The sequence below is a fragment of the Ovis aries genome, chromosome 14 (assembly GCF_016772045.2).
Source record: "Ovis aries strain OAR_USU_Benz2616 breed Rambouillet chromosome 14, ARS-UI_Ramb_v3.0, whole genome shotgun sequence".
Lineage (NCBI taxonomy): Eukaryota > Metazoa > Chordata > Mammalia > Artiodactyla > Bovidae > Ovis > Ovis aries.
Genome location: NC_056067.1, coordinates 7,948,311 through 7,965,583, shown reverse-complemented (window position 1 = coordinate 7,965,583; position 17,273 = coordinate 7,948,311). Strand labels below are relative to the sequence as shown.

At 43.9% G+C, this 17,273-nt stretch overlaps 1 protein-coding gene and 1 non-coding gene across 4 annotated transcripts in view; both read right to left on the bottom strand.

Annotated features, from left to right (window-relative positions):
- Positions 1-1,389: 1,389 nt before the first annotated feature.
- LOC114118107 (small nucleolar RNA SNORA70) lies at positions 1,390-1,521 on the bottom strand. The gene has a single exon (XR_003591655.2). It is a non-coding gene; the product is annotated as a small nucleolar RNA SNORA70 (small nucleolar RNA).
- Positions 1,522-4,138: 2,617 nt separating this feature from the next.
- The window catches only part of PLCG2 (phospholipase C gamma 2), a 160,178-nt gene continuing 147,043 nt past the window's right edge, over positions 4,139-17,273 (bottom strand). For all 3 annotated transcript variants that reach the window (XM_060398278.1, XM_060398279.1, XM_060398280.1), the window contains one exon: positions 4,139-9,120. In XM_060398278.1, coding sequence (XP_060254261.1) covers positions 8,857-9,120 — 264 coding nt within the window. In that variant the 3' untranslated portion in view covers positions 4,139-8,856. The remainder of the gene's footprint in view (positions 9,121-17,273) is intronic.

Sequence of the window (17,273 nt, the reverse complement as noted above, 5' to 3'; positions counted from 1 at the left end):
TTCTGATTACTGTAGATCTATAGTATTGTCTGAAGTCTGGTAGGGTTATCCCTCCTGCTTTGCTGTTCTTCCTCAGGATTACTTGGGCAATTCCGGCTCTGTTATGGTCCATATAAATATAAGGATTATTTGTTCTAGTTCTATGAAAAAAGTCATGGGTAATTTGATGGGGATAGCGTTAAATCTATAGATTGATTTGGGTAGTATTGTCATTTTAAAAATATTGTTACAATCCAAGAGCATGGGATCTTTCCATTTGGGGAACCCTTTAATATCCTTCATTAATGTTTTGTGCTTCTCAGCATATTTGTCTTTCACCTCCTTGGTGAGATTTACTCCTAAGTTGTGTTTTTGTTTTGATGAGATTTTAAAAAGGATTGTTTACCTTCCCTTTATGATATTTCATTTTTAGTATAAAGAAATGAAACTAATTTCTGTATGTTATTCTTATATTCTACTACCTTGCTGAATTCATTCATAAGTGCTAGTATTTTTTCCTATGGAATCTTCAGCGTTTTCTATCTATAGTATAATGCTGTCTGCATATTATGACGATTTTACTCTTTTCCTACCGATTTGAATAATTTTTACTTCTTTTTTTTCTCTGATTACTATGGTTAGGACTTCCAGTAGTGTGTTGACAAGAAGTGGTGAGAGTGGGCATCCATGTCTTGGTCCAGATTTTAGCCAGAAGGCTTTCAGCTTTTCAAGGTTGAGTCTATTGCATATGGTTCTGTCATAAATACCTTTTCTTGTGTCGAGATATGTTCCCTCTATACCCACTGTTGTAAGGGTTTTATTGTGAATGGATGAATTGTATCAAGTGCTTTTTCTGCGTCTATGGAGAGAATCATAGGCTTTTTCTCTTTGGTTGATGTAGTTTATCACATTGGTTTACATATGTTGAACCATCCTTGTGACCCTGGGATGAATCCAAGTTGGTCATAGTGTATGACTTTTTTTTGACAGGAAAGTAGGGTTTATACAGGTGGGCATGAGTAAGGAGGGGACAGGGCCAAGGCTCTCATGAGTGAGTGCAGGGCCCACCATTTGTTCCGAGGGCATGATGAGGGATGGATGTGACCTCACCAAATATCTGGGATGAGCCGCTTTTCTGCACCATGTTTTCAAATTCATCCACATTAAACTTAGTAAATCCCTGGTTCTTGGAGATGTGGCTCTTCTGGAGACCAGGGAACTTGAACTTGGCCCCCCATGGAGGGCCTCAATCCCAGCTACCTTGTTCTGTAGCTTGGTGCAGATGGACATGATGGACTAGGCAATGTGGACCCTGGCCAGTGTGCCCTGGGGCTTTCCAAAGGCACTGTGCACGCCTGTCTGGAGTCTAGACTGGGGACAGCATGCCAGTCACGCATGTCCACTGGAAAGGGCTGTCTCCAAGGCCCCGTAGGGCAACTGGAGCCGGCCATCAGGCTGCATACCCTACTGAGGCTGCCGTGTGCAGCCATCACACACTGGGCCCCACGGGGAAGAGAGTACAGTCGGCTCCATCAGCTGCCATGGTTTATGGCCTTTTCTGTTATTGTTGGATTCAGTTTGCTAATACTTGGTTGAGATTTGTTGGGTCTGTAGTCAACAAAATGACTAGCCTGTAGTTTTCTCTTTTGGTGGTCTTTGGTTTTGGCATCAGGGTGATAGTGACTTCATAGAACGTCTTTGGGAGTGTTCCTTCCCCTTTAGTCTTCAGGAGGAGTTGGAGAATGATCGGTATAAGTTCTCTGTAAGCAGGCCTGCTTTTATGTTTGTACCGGGCAGAGCAGCACTTCCAGTGTTTAAAAAAGAAAGGAAACACACAACAGAGTTAACACTGCCCTTCCCTGTCTCAGTCACTGCCTCCCCCACTGACTCAGTCTTTGTCTTGACTCTCAGATGTCCCTTTCAGTCCATTTCTATACTTCTAGCTATCTATCCGTATGTCTGTTACAAGCAACATACAATATTGTTTTGTTTGCAGTTTTTAAGATGTATATAAATGGCATCTCTAATGTGCATTTTCCTGCATTTCACTCTTCTCCTACTGCAGTGCTTAGATGTATCCATGTTGCGTATATGTGCTGAGTTCCATTCTGCGTCACCTTTTTATACTAACCCTTCTCTCAAACATCCTACATTTTCCTGTATATCCACCTAGTAATTTGTGGTTTTCCTTTTTTTTTTTCTGTGCTGTTTGTGCTGTTAGCTCCCGTCACTCAAATTATACTTGTGAGATCCATCCATGTTGCTTATAGCTCAGTCATTTGAGGTTGCTGTGTGTGCTCCATTGTATAGACACACAGCACATACCGGAGAGGGACAGCAGGACCCTTCTGGTTTTGCCTAGTGTGAAACGGCACTACAGACAGCCTTGTACGTGTCCTTAGGGGGCACAGGGATGCACTGCTAGCAGGCACACTGTTGTCTCGCAGTACCCATAGGGGACTGTCTCCAGGATCTGCCGTGGATACCAAACTCTCAGGACGCGTAAGCCTCGTCGCCTGCCCTCCACACTCATGGATTCACCACCTGCTGATTCAGCCCGTGTGGACTCAGACATGGTACACGATCTGAGCTTGGTTGAATCCACGGATGCGGAACTCACAGATTACGGAGGGCCAACTGTATGCAGGAGTGGAATGCTTGCTCATAGGCTATGCATGTGGTAAACATCAGTAGAGAGTCAAACATCTTTACAATGTAATTTGCTTCCAAATTACACAATTAACAGTTGCTCTACATTCTTGCTAAGAACTGATAGTACTGTTGAGACTTTTCTATTTTTGCCGCTCTAGTAAGTGTGTTAGTGGTATCGTCTTGTGGTCTTAATTTGCATTTTCTCTTACGAATAATGAGTAAGCATCTTTTCATTTGCCTATCAGCCATTTGGATGTACTCTTGTGAGGTGGTTGTTCATGGAATACCTTTTACCCTAAAGGATTATCTTAGTGACTTGGAGGGGTGGAGTCACATTTTCAATGAGATTCTTTGTCAGATAAGTGTATTGGAAATTCTTCTTCCACCCTGTGGCTTGCTTTTCTATTATCCTCACTGTATCTCTTGATAAACAGCAGTCATGAACTCCAGCAAAGTCTAGTTTTGCTGCCTTCCTTGCCAGGTGAAGCCTTTGGTGTTTTGTTGAAACAACTTTTCCCTACTGTAAGGTTGTGATACTGTTTGATCTTTCACCTCTTGATCTGTAATCTAACTTTGGTTGATATTTGCTTGTGGCATAAGGTCAGGGTCAGATTTCTGTTGGTCAGATGCCTGTTGGTGATGTTAAAATCAATTTGTTCAACAGATTAAAAAAAAAAAAAACAACCAGGAAAACTGGTTAATACTCAGAGCCAGTGACCATTGTCTTCACTGGACACAATCTGGGTTTCTAGGGATAAGAATCATCTGAACTTTTCACAATGAGAGGTGTAGAATCAGATAATCAAGATCACCAGGTAGCCTAACTGCGTGTTCTTCTTTGTCTTCTCCTTTGAACCAGTTATGACATTTTAATCATTCCATGGTTAATGAAGGGGTTAAATAAAATTTCAGACAAGTGTTCACTTAGTATCATTATGAGAGTTATGACTTTATCCTTTTTTAAAAAGTCATCTTTCAGCAGTTTTAATTCATCCTTTGTTTTTTACTCCTCTCCGTGTCTCTTCTACTGCAGTTTGCCATAGACTCAGGTTTTTGGGCCAGGGTGACTAGTCCAGTCATCAGAGGATGAGGATTGGGGTGGGGAGCTCTAGGATGCACAGTGTGGCTTCCTGTGCACAGGACTTGATGACAGGAAAATACAATGATTGACAGTTCTGGCGTGCCCTGGTGCTTAGTTGAGAAATACAGGTGTTCTTACTAGCATCATTGCATGACTAGCACAAAACATTCTTCCAAAGACCAACAAACTGCAGAGTAGTCATGCATTGATTTTAGAAACTTGGGTTTCGGCATGGAGTGAGGTTTTGCTTAAAGTAAGAAAGACTAGTAACCGAGGGAAAAAAGAGAGGATAGAAAAACATTATTGTTTTTTTAAATGGTAACTGTGTCATCACTGGCAGACCTATATCCTAGTTTATAGAACAAAAAATGTGAATAGTTTTTAACAACAAACAACAAAAAGTGATTCCAGACAGACTGCTAGGAATCTATTGAATGAGACAAATTTTATTTTTTTTTTAAATGTGATACAGCCGTTTAATTCTCACATTAACAACAGCCAACATTTGTGTGATACATTCACATGATTCTGTGTGTACACACAAGCACACACTATTTATATAAAAAATAAATTAAGCTTTAATAACAAACACACGTTTACAAGTGCAGCTTTTTAAAGCCTATTGAGAAATAAGTATGGACATTTCTGAGACAGGATCACCATGGAACTGGTTCTTCAGAAAGAAAATATTTTGAGAATGAAAAGCCTGACACAAAATCACTGAGTAGTTTTCAAATGCCAGTTTTATAATTTTGCATATTTCTTAATCTAATGATCAGCTTTCTGTTGGTAAGAATATAGCTTTTAGGGTTGTCTCCAAAAAGTTGGATATCACCTATATGGAAAGTTCAGCTACACTTCTAGAAATTAAAAGAACTAGAGCCCCCTTTAACCATCCTTCTTAAGTCCAAATAAAACTCACCCTTAGTGGCCCTGGATCAGTCTTAAAATTTTATGCTCAGAGACCTCCTGACTTTGGAAAACTCATGGGTCCCCTTACACATTTCTACATTGATGTCTAATAATTTCATCCTGAATAGTTGCAAAGGTGCACGCGGTACATGGTAGATACTGCATCTTCCGGTAAAATATTTCCATTTCCCTTTAAATTTAGCCAAAGGTTCTAAGTGCAATTGGTGATAGACACTATCATCCTTTCAAAAAATTCTACAAACAAGGGAATTTTTAATGGTAGGAAATGCCACATTTTTTTTTTACTCATTGAATTTATATTTTTATTCTTTATAAAATTGTAGCTTAATTATCCTTGGCTTATATATTATTTAGCTGCATATCTGTAACAAAATCACACATCATCCTACCTACACAGTCATTTAAAAAGGCTCCACATATTCTAAATTTCTTCTGAACTCAGCTTATTTAATAAACAGTACACATCTAATAAAGAACTAAACACAGTAAAATCCCACTGGCAATGCAATGAGTCAAAGAAGGCTTCTACTTTGGTTCTTTAGTCTCTGTGTAGATTACTATTATCTTTGGTAGAATGGCAATGTACAGTATCAATTCTATTCTCCGTTTTCAGTTTTACAAGTGGAAATGCTAATGATCCTTTTTCACACAGACAACTGAGAACAGAAGGAGTTAAAATACTCAGAAATCTGGGTATTCCTTCAGTTTTGTTGAAAGCAAGGCACTGGAAACCACCAGCACTGGAGGAGGACCTGTTAAGAGGCTTGCACTTTCCAGACACTATACTTTGAAATTGTACCTTGAGTCCTGCTCTATAGAAAGACTGAATGTGGGGAGAAGACCTACTTCCTTCTGTAAGGGGGAAAAGGGCATTTGCTCACGCTGATGAATCTCTGGATAGAGTGCAACAGGAAGCTGAGGATCTGAAAATTGATCCCCTGGAAAAATGAGTCTGTGACTCCTTAGAAAGCTCTGATAGACTGCTAGGGGTAAGGCTGGCCCCGTTTAAAAACCACTGGCCTTGGCTTAAGTTCAGATCCAACTACATTGTAAAGCATATAAATGATTAGATCATGTCACTGTCTTTAATAGAGAAGCAGGTCCTCAAATGTGTTCCCGTAAGATGTTTCTTGGCAAAAGGGTTCTCCGATCAAACTTAGGAAATGTGATAGTCTAACCCTCTTGAGTGTGCACGTTAGAATAGACAAGTTTACAGCAGAGAAATTAACTTTCTCCAACCCAAATTTCCCAAACTCAAATGATCTAACCAGCTTCATCTATTTCGTTTTCCATGTAATAACTAATGTTCACCATTTCCCTTATTCAGTAGAATAAAGACAGTTGTGCACATAGGCAGTCGTGGCCTGACTCCATCAGTGTTGCTGTAGTCTTTCAGTGTTCCTGTCACTCTTCTGCTTGATCTGAATCGGCTGTGCTCTTTACGTGGCTGTGAAAGCAGTCTCAGCGAGGTATTATACTCAGGTTACGTGGCTTCCAGGCAGACTCAGGGAAGAGCAGCGATGTCATCTGTGCCCCTCTTTCTCTCTGTGTGCATCCTCATGGAGACTCCTAACACCAACATGACCGGATTCATGTGTTACCCAATTATGGGGAGAATGGTGGTACCAAGGCAAATACTCTGTGATGCTGAATCAACATCACTGGAGCACCTGAGAGGAGGAGCCAATCTTTCGGGGCGAGGGCTCTTCTCAGTGCCGCTGAGAATGTCAGCACCCCCCTCAGCTGCTCTGCTCCACTCCGCTCTGCGAGGATGTGGCTGGGTGTGGATTCTACAGCACAGCAGCTAAACAGATGCTGAGCCTTCTGACTTCTACGTTGCTACTTCGCCATTCCTTTGACAAAGTAGCAGATAACTGCATTTTAAGCGGAAGGGGGATCCAGGTCTTAGCTTTTGAGCTTTTAAATGGAGTGAAGTGGGAAAGTGTTGTGTCCTCTACACACCCCAGGCTGCAAATAGGTAATGCCATCGACACCTGAGCTTGTAGGGAAAGTGATGGAGCCAAAAGCAGCTTGAGCTGAGGCTCCGCCGGCTGCCTGGCCAACAGCTAATAGGACACTGGCCACTACGGCTGCCCTGCAGTGCTCAGCCCAGCGCCTTTTTCATCTGAGCTTTCTTGAAAGGTGCTTTGAACATTTTTACCACCAGGAATACTCGTCCCTCGGTTGCCAATGCCAAATAAACTAGCAGCTTCAACTCGGGAATGACGAAGTCACTGAAGAGCCCCTCCTTGGTCAGTCTGCTATCGGGTGTGCCCTCCTGGCTTCATGAGAGAGAAATGCATGTCTTTAGAAGCACGTGGAGAGGTTCCGTGAGACCAGGATAATGGCTATTTTTTCCCTTAACATTTTAAAGACATGGTCTCCCCTGACTTTACTGCTTGCTGTGTGGAAGTTCTCAGTAAATTTGTGTGGAATGGAGGGAGAGGGTCTTCTGATCACACAGAGCGTGGCTGGCTTTAATGGACTCTTCCGCTGACATAGGCACGCTAAGCTCAGGATAATAAGGGGAGTGGGTTTCTAGGACCCAGTTCCATCCAAGTAAAGCTACCAGGCTGACTGCTAGTTTGTTCCTCCCAGCACAATCACTTTTTCCCCATAGGTAAACCTCTTTTCTCCTAAGTCAGTTCTCAATTCATTCTGTGTGGTGCCTCTACTGACCACCCCCGCCCCCAGCCCACTACTATCCTCACCTTGAAAAAGCCTTCCTAAAGCATCACATGTACAAATCAGTAAATAGCATCCCAGGATGTAGACGAGTATCACCTTGTCCTTGGTGGCTCTGCCCCTTCGGGAGTGGCTGCACCTGAGATTTTCTGTCGTTCCCTAAAGCTTAGCTCACTGCTCCAGGAAACTGGGACATCCAGGAAGCCCACCCTGTCTCACCCCGTGTGAGCAGTGAGTGAGCCCACAGCCCCGTGGCTGTGCAGAGCAGGGAGTGAACAGACCGGTGGGGCTAAGAAGCTGGCCAAGCCTTCACGGGGCTCTGCTCTCTGATAGGCCTGTAAGTCAGAGAGCTCCCAGATTGCCACCCTTGACCCCACTCACCCAGCAAGTCCCTGTCCTAATGAACAGCCCACCCTACCCCTCATGTGCGGCTGCAGGCGGGTCCAGCCACCAGAAGGAGTTCAGGTGCTCTGAGCTGGGGCAGGACCGGGGCTCCTCTCCAGGCCTGGTGAAGTCCGAGGCCTTCAGTGTGAGATCGTTTGCCTTTTAGTTCAGATCTTTTCAGAATCTAATGAGTTAGTTCCTTACAGACCCGGCTCATCTTCTGTAGAAGTCAGTTACCTGGGTCTTTAGAGGCCAGAGAAGGAGTCCTGCTCACTCTACAGCTGGTGCACAGAAGGTCACTGATCGAGTTTCACTATATTTATTCAGGGAGGTTTGGAACGTGAGAGGCCTCATGTGAGCACATTTTGGGGTCCTCTTTAGAGACGGTAAGTTAAGAAAGTGTCCAAGATGAAACGGTTACCCCAACTCATGCCAACTGGGTCATTTTCAGGTTTGCCATCTTGGTGACAGGCTGGAGGAGTGACGACCTCACACGTGAGCATGTTCCCAGGGTCTGAATCGAGCACGTGCTCCTCCATGCAAGCTCACACGCATACACAACATGCTTAGACACGGACCCGGCTTCTATGAGTAAAACCTGCTGTTGCTGACTCTCTTCTCTCTCAACCTGAAACAAAACAGATTTCACTGTCATCCATTAGCCTAGGACTCAGGGATACATGGCAGAGTTGGGGAAGTGGACCCCAGGCAAGAAACCTCTACAGATCTGTCTCCTCACTGGTCTCTGTCCTGGGGTCCCTGCTGTTGTGCAGGAGTCAAGATGAAATGAGAACGACATGCAGAAGGCATCTCCATGCTGGGTCCAGGGAGGCCATTGCTGACACTTTCCTGGAGATGGTTTAGGCGGAGCAGGACTCTGGCATACCTGGCCGTCTGTCCTTACGTGTCTGCAGCACAACTCAGAGCACCCCTTGTTGGAAGTGGGAGATTTTGCTTTAATTTAGGACCCTGGACGAGCCCAGGCTTGGGAGGCGAGAAGGGCTCCTTAAACAGTAGGGGTCGTTGCTTCTTTTCACTCTTACCTGGGTGTGCTCAGGAGGACAGTTCAGCTCAGGGAAGGTGCAGATCCTTGAGCTCTTAGTATAAGTAATTGATGGAGCCAAGAGAAGAGGGGTCAGGGCTCAGGCTTTCTGAAAGGGGAGGCTTGCCCTCCGCCCTGGCCCAGGCCTGACCTCACAGTGGCTGCAGGGGGTGACCCACCTGCGGTTGCACTTCTCCTGGTACAGCTGCAGCTGGTTCTCGTTGACGTTGAATTCTCTGACCAGGGCATCGCGGTTGGCGCTGCGCAGGCTCTGGTGGGTGTCGTACAGGAAGAGCTGGTTGTTCAGTTCTTCTTGCCGCCTCCGCAGCTGGCGGCAGGAGGAATACAGCTCCTCTTCGCTCTCCTGGAGAACAGAGGGGACGACAGCCATGGGGGGACGTGCCGCCTGGAGGGGAGACTGCAGGGAGCACGGGGCAGACCTGATCGTCTGCTGGGATCTTCCCAGAAGAGCCAGGGCCTATCTTATTCAAAGCAAAAAATGGTGCTTTTAAAGATCTCTAAATTTGGAAAACTCAGCAGTGGCCACAGGACTGGAAAAGATTAGTTTTCATTCCAATCCCAAAGAAAGGCAATGCCAAAGAATGCCCAAACTACCGCACAATTGCACTCATCTCACATGCTAGTAAAGTAATGCTCGAAATTCTCCAAGACAGGCTTCAGCAATACGTGAACCGTGAACTTCCAGATGTTCAAGCTGCTTTTAGAAAAGGCAGAGGAACCAGAGATCAAATTGCCAACATCTGCTGGATCATGGAAAAAGCAAGAGAATTCCAGAAAAAACATCTATTTCTGCTTTACTGACTATGCCAAAGCCTTTGACTATGTGGATCACAATAAACTGTGGAAAATTCTGAAAGAGATGGGAACACTAGACCACCTGACCTGCCTCTTGAGAAACCTATGTGCAGGTCAGGAAGCAACAGTTAGAACTGGACATGGAACAACAGACTGGTTCCAAATAGGAAAAGGAGTACGTCAAGGCTGCATATTGTCACCCTGCTTATTTAACTTCTATGCAGAGTACATCATGAGAAACACTGGGCTGGAAGAAACACAAGCTGGAATCAAGATTGCTGGGAGAAATATCAATAACCTCAGATATGCAGATGACACCACCCTTATGGCAGAAAGTGAAGAGGAACTAAAAAGCCTCTTGATGAAAGTGAAAGAGGAGAGTGAAGAAGTTGGCTTAAAGCTCAACATTCAGAAAATGAAGATCATGGCATCTGGTCCCATCACTTCATGGGAAATAGATGGGGAAACAGTGGAAACAGTGTCAGACTTTATTTGGGGGGGCTCCCAAATCACTGCAGATGGTGACTGCAGCCATGAAATTAAAAGATGCTTACTCCTTGGAAGGGAAGTTATGAGCAACCTAGATAGCATATTCAAAAGCAGAGACATTACTTTGCCAGCAAAGGTCCATCTAGTCAAGGCTATGGTTTTCCAGTGGTCATGTATGGATGTGAAAGTTTGGACTGTGAAGAAAGCTGAGTGCCAAAGAACTGATGCTTTTGCACTGTGGTGTTGGAGAAGACTCTTGAGAGTCCCTTGGACTGCAAGGAGATCCAACCAGTCCATCCTAAAGGAGATCAGTCCTGGGTGTTCTTTGGAAGGACTGATGCTAAAGCTAAAACTCCAATACTTTGGCCACCTCATGCGAAGAGTTGACTCATTGGAAAAGACTCTGATGCTGGGAGGAACTGGGGGCAGGAGGAGAAGGGGACGACAGAGGATGAGATGGCTGGATGGCATCACCGACTCAATGGACATGAGTTTGGGTGAACTCCAGGAGTTGGTGATGGACAGGGAGGCCTGGCGTGCTGCGATCATGGGGTTGCAAAGTGTCGGACACGACTGAGCGACTGAACTGAAGGGATGGCTACTCAGGAGGTCGGCCTAGTGCTGTTCCCACTGATGCAGCGGACCAAGTGAGAGACTCCAGTGCCTCCAAAGCGTGCGTGGATATACACAGGTCAGCTTCTGCTGATGCTTATTTCTACAACAAGTGGACTCTGACCATACAGTGGCCTGAAATATTTTTCCCAGGTTAACAACCGAACAGACTGCCATGGGCATCCCCCCAAGCAAACAGGCAGAACTCTAACTTCAGAGGCGGGGAGAGCGAGGGTGAAAGTTATTCTGGCCACTGGCAAAGGTGCAGTGGAATAAAACGCCGACTGCCTTTGCACAAGGGGTGAAGGTAAACGGCCAGTCCCTACTCCCTGATGCAGCGTACCGAGTGAGGCACTGAGAAGAGTCAGTGGCGACTCTCCCTAAGTGTCTACTCTTCCTCAGAGACTGCAATCTTCCTTCCTGCTAACCCTAAAGCGGAACAGAGCCAGAGCCATGCTGCCGCCGCAACACTCAGCCACAGATGGGCCCCTTCACCTTCTCTCCGCCTGCAGGAAACAGCTTCTTTTGACCTCACAGATGTAATGCCTGCCTGATCTGTTGGTCAAAAATTCATCTTTTCTGCTAACGCTTATATAATCAGACGCCTTTGTCTCTGTTTCTGAATCCCAAAGGATTTACAGATGTTACATAATTTAGTTACTAGCAGTCCATATAAATGTGATATAACAAACATTCAGGAAAGTAAATAAAACATGCATACAGTTTAGTGAGTAACTCTAAAGCAAACAGCAGTGGAGCCACCAGCAAGTCAAAACGTAGAGCGTCATCCACTCTGGGAACCCCTCCCAATCAGGACTCCCTCCTTCCCTCTTAGAATTTTGTGACAGTTCTTTCCTGGCTTTCTTTGGAGTCTGAGTTGTTTCCAAAAAGCTTAGTTTTTATATTCTAAGTCGACGGTTACTTCTGTTTTGCCATACATATATCTTTGTCCCCACTGTGGTTCAATTGCATTCCTTCTTCCTTACTATGGTCATTCTTTTAGCGGAGTTTATTAGTAGTGAATCAAGTCTTTTTTACCTGAAAATACCTTCATTTTCCCCTCACTCTCAAATGGCAGCTCCTGGGATGCAGAACACCTAGACCCACAGCATGTCTAAGGCCTTGCGGAGGCATCACCTTAGTCTTGCGGCTGCTGTTGTGTGTCAGCCCTTTGCAGGTAATCTATCTTTTCTACTTTTGTAATTTTCTCCCTGTCCTGATATTCTGACACTTCAGTAGAAAAACACCTATATGTGGGTCTCTATACTGCTGTGTTTATACTGGAGGATGTTTTTCTCTTCAGTGCTAGAAAATTCTCCACCCTGAATATTTCAAGTATTTTATGTTGGAGCTTCTCATTTTACCCTAATTTTTTTCCCTTTTAATACATTTTTCTTGTCTTGCTGTATTAAAGCAAATTCCCCAAACACAATCTTTACATTTATTATTTCCCTTAACTGTACCCATTCTGGAATTTCCCACTTACTAAGCTTTAAAGATTCCCCCCACCCCAGTTTCAATTTGTATGTTACAGGAATTTCTTTTTCCCCCCATACTTTAACCTTTTTATTTTGTATTGGGGTATAGGTGATCAATAATGCTGTGGTCGTTTCAGGTGAACAGCAAAGGGCCTCAGCTGTACATGTATTAATACATGCATCCGTTCTCCCCCAAACCCCACTCCCATCCAGGCTGCCACATAACACTGAGCAGAGTTCCCTGTGCTGTGTATACAATAGGCTCCAGGGATTTCTTCATTGTTCATTTCATTCCTACATGTTTTTTATTAAGTTGTTTTTTTTTTTTAGTTTTTTATTTTTTAAATTTTAATATCTTTAATTCTTACATGCGTTCCCAAACATGAACCACCCTCTCACCTCCCTCCCCATAACATCTCTCTGGGTCATCCCCATGCACCAGCCCCAAGCATGCTGCATCCTGCGTCAGACATAGACTGGCGATTCAATTCTTACATGATAGTATACATGTTAGAATGTCATTCTCCCAAATCATCCCACCCTCTCCCTCTCCCTCTGAGTCCAAAGGTCCGTTATACACATCTGTGTCTCTTTCCCTGTCTTGCATACAGGGTCGTCATTGCCATCTTCCTAAATTCCATATATATGTGTTAGTATACTGTATTGGTGTTTTTCTTTCTGGCTTACTTCACTCTGTATAATCGGCTCCAGTTTCATCCATCTCATCAGAACTGATTCAAATGAATTCTTTTTTACGGCTGAGTAATACTCCATTGTGTATATGTACCACAGCTTTCTTATCCATTCATCTGCTGATGGACATCTAGGTTGTTTCCATGTCCTGGCTATTATAAACAGTGCTGTGATGAACACTGGGGTACATGTGTCTCTTTCAATTCTGGTTTCCTCGGTGTGTATGTCCAGAAGTGGGATTGCTGGGTCATAAGGTAGTTCTATTTGCAATTTTTTAAGGAATCTCCACACTGTTCTCCATGGTGGCTGTACTAGTTTGCATTCCCACCAACAGTGTAGGAGGGTTCCCTTTCTCCACACCCTCTCCAGCATTTATTGCTTGCAGATTTTTGGATCGTAGCCATTCTGACTGGTGTGAAGTGGTACCTCATTGTGGTTTTGATTTGCATTTCTCTAATAATGAGTGATGTTGAGCATCTTTTCATGTGTTTGTTAGCCATCCATATGTCTTCTTTGGAGAAATGTCTATTTAGTGCTTTGGCCCATTTTTTGATTGGGTCGTTTATTTTTCTGGAATTGAGCTGCAGAAGTTGCTTGTATATTTTTGAGATTAGTTGTTTGTCAGTTGCTTCATTTGCTATTATTTTCTCCCATTCAGAAGGCTGTCTTTTCACCTTGCTTATATTTTCCTTTGTTGTGCAGAAGCTTTTAATTTTAATTAGATCCCATTTGTTTATTTTTGCTTTTATTTCCAGAATTCTGGGAGGTGGATCATAGAGGATCCTGCTGTGATTTATGTCTGAGAGTGTTTTGCCTATGTTCTCCTCTAGGAGTTTTATAGTTTCTGATCTTACATTTAGGTCTTTAATCCATTTTGAGTTTATTTTTGTGTGCGGTGTTAGAAAGTTTCAAATGTATGTATCCACTGGGTTCTCTTTTTTAAAAAGTATTTGTTTTCACTTATTTTCAGAGTCACTGGAGTCAGTTCTCTAGCTCCCGTGCTTGCTGGCGGCGTCAGCGTTATTGTCCTTGAGTGCTAAGACGTTCCCGGGCAGGTTTACCTGGAATGGCAAGCTCCTCCCTCCCTCCCTCAGTCTGCACGCTGCCCTCTGCCCTCTCCCAGGCCCGGAAAGCTTCTGTGTCTTAACGTGTGTTGTATGTAGGTAGTAGTTGCCTCCAGTTCTGTTCAGAATGTACCACTGCCCTGGGAAAAAAAGCTTCCGAGGAATTTTTATGAAGCCAGCACAACAAAACCTGACCCAAAACATCAGTGAATACCAGTGAGAAGGTCCTAAAGAAAATGTTAACACGTGCATCATAGAAGCTCATTCAACAATACGAGCCTCCTGTATTTCACCATGAAATTCTTTTCTCCTTCTCTTAAGCAGACACACCCTTTCTCTGCCCTGCCTCCCTTCTCCACTACGTCATCTGCATCAGCAGCACCAGCCCATCTTCAGAAGCTCTCCTTCGCCCACCAGCTCCCAACCCACCCCTCGTCACCTCACAGCCGGTGTCCTCGAATAAGTCCTATGTTCCTCATCAGTGTATCATGTACTCACGCTCTGCATTTTCAGTCTTTACTAATTATATATACACGGAGTTTAAAGAGCCACTAAGAGCTATTAGGATGATTACCAAAAAAACCCCAGCTGACTCCTGGGCACCACCCCAGCCCTTGACCCCTGCTCCCCAAGGTCGGCAGTTGTTTTTTGGTGATTAACTCCACAGTTCTAACACAAACAAAGACAACACGCTTACACTGCAAGGCCTTGGTTCTCCAGGTTTTAGGGATTATCTTCGGAGAGAAGGATTTAGCTATTTTCTGCACACATTCTCTTATCTTCCCCCATGGAGATAAATCCATTAGGTTATATCAATTTATGTTTGCACTGCAGTTTTATTACTATTCCCACTTTGAACCCTTCCATCTTCTTTTACTCCTTGTTTTAGATAGAGTGTATGTGTGTGTGAATTTAGAGTTTAAAAATCCTTGAAATCTTATTAATAAGTTATTGATGTTATCAATAAGTTTTATCTGACCTGTGTCAAAACCTTCATGGAATTCTCTATCTCTAGTTTTCTTTTCTGTTTGTTCCCCCCTACCACCACCAATGCTTTTACCTTTTAATTTTTTTATGTTGACACTATAAACGTACAGAAAAGTTGCAGGAAGAGCTCATTCCGTACCCTGGACCACACAGGGTCCCCAGGGTTACCATCCTGCACAACCAGAGTACACTGGTCGAAGCTAAGAAATCAGCATTGGAGCATGCTAGTCACTGAAGCATAGGGCCTCTGTGGTTCTCACCGGCTCTCCTACGCATGTCCTTTTTCTGGTCCACGGTCCAGTCCAGGCCCCACAGCACACGCTGCTGCGGTGGCTCCCAGTCCTCCCGGCTCTGACTTTTCCCCAGGGCCCCATCCACCTTCCACTGTCCATGACCTTGACCCTTTGGAAGACTGCTGGTCACTCGCTTTGTAGAACATCCTGCATTCAAGGGTTTGCCTGCGTTTTTCTCGTGATTTGAGCTTCTGCAGCTTTGGCCCGAATGGCACAGAAGTGAGGTGCCTTCTCGGGAGGTATGTGATGTCACACGTTACTGGTGGTGACACTGATCATTTTTGGTTAGCATGGTACCTGCTGGGTTCATCCACTATACAGCCTGTGTTTCTTTCCAAATAAATTTCTTAGTTCAAGGCACTTTACGTAAAGTTCCTCTCAAAGTTGAACTTTAGCATCCGCTGATAGATCTGGACAGTTGTGGTCCCATAGTGATTTTCTATTTCCCTCATCTTGCATGAACTTTTTTTCAGTGTTTATTTTTTTTTATTCTTAATGGAAGTATAGTTGATTTACAATGTTCATTTCTTCTGTATAGCAAGAGACTCAGTTATAGATGCATTCTTTTCAGTATTCTTTTCCAGTATGGTTTATCCCAGGATATTGAATTGAGTTCCCTTTGCTGTACAGCAGGACCTTGCTGTTTATCCATCCTGCATGTAATAATTTGCATCCACTACCCCAGACTCCCAGTCCATCCCTCCTTTGCACCTTGGCAACCACAAGTCCGTTCTTTTTCTGTTTCTTAGGATCTCTTGTGCCATATTTTAGATTCCACATATAAGTGATATCGTGTGGTATTTGTCTCTTTCTGATTGACTTCACTTAGTGTGCTGATCTCCAGGTCTATCCATGTTGCTACAAATGGCATTATTTCATTTTTTTTATGGCTGAGTCATTGGAAAGACTGATGCTGAAGCTGAAACTCCAATACTTTGGCCACCTGATGCAAAAAAGTGACTTGCTGGAGAAGGCCCTGATGCTGGGAAAGATTGAAGGCAGGAGGAGAAGGGGACAAGAAAGGATGAGATGGTTGGATGGCATCACCAACTCAATGGACATGAGTTTGAGCAAGCACCGGGAGTTGGTGATGGACAGGGAGCCCTGGCGTGCTGCAGTCCATGGGTCACTAAGAGTCAGATACGACTGAGCGACTGAAATGAACTGAATATTCTGCTCCGTGTGTGTGTGTGTGTGTGTGTGTGTGTGTGTGTGTGTGTGTGCTACATCTTCTTTATCCATCTGTCCATGGACATTTCATTCGCTTCCATGTCTTAACTGTTGTAAATAGTGCTGCTATATGATAAGGGTGAATGCATCTTTTGAATTAGAGTTTTGTCTGGATACATGGCTAGGAGTGGGATTGCAGGATCATATGGTAACTATTTTTAAAGTTCTTGAGGAAGCTCCGTACTGTTCTCTATAGTTGCTGCACCAGTTTACACGCCCACCAACAATATAGGAGGGTTTCCTTTCCTTCACATCCTCTCCAGCATTTACTATTTGTAGACTCTGATGCTGGCCATTCTGACTGGCGCGATTTGCATCTTTGTGGTTTTGATTTGCATTTCTCTAATTAGTGACGTTGAACATCTTTTCATGTGTCTTGGTCATCTGTATGTCTTCCCTGGAGAAATGTCTATTTAGATCTTCTGCCTATTTGGTTGGGTGCTTGCTTTTATTTTTAGCTGTATGTCTCATTATTAAGCACTCCCACATCCATGGGTTACAGTCCAGCATCATTATTTCGCTACTCAAATTGCTCCAGCTTTGGCCTTTGAGGGATTTTGATGTGTCGCCGTCCTTTCTTGATCTCTTCTCAACTCACTGAAATTTCAGTATAATCCAGGCTCACAGTTTATCTGTCCCAGCTTTCAGAGTAACTATTTGTCTACGGAGCTCTGATTTCTTCTACTGGAGAATGACGTTTAGAAAGGAAGATGTGGGTGCTTGGATGTGCTTGTTGCTACTGGGGTCTCAGCTGTTCTAGAGTTTGGGTACGTATGCACATACGTATAGTTACTAATGCAAATGTGTTCATTTCTCTATACCTCTGTGTGTGTATTTTGAGTTTATACTGATACT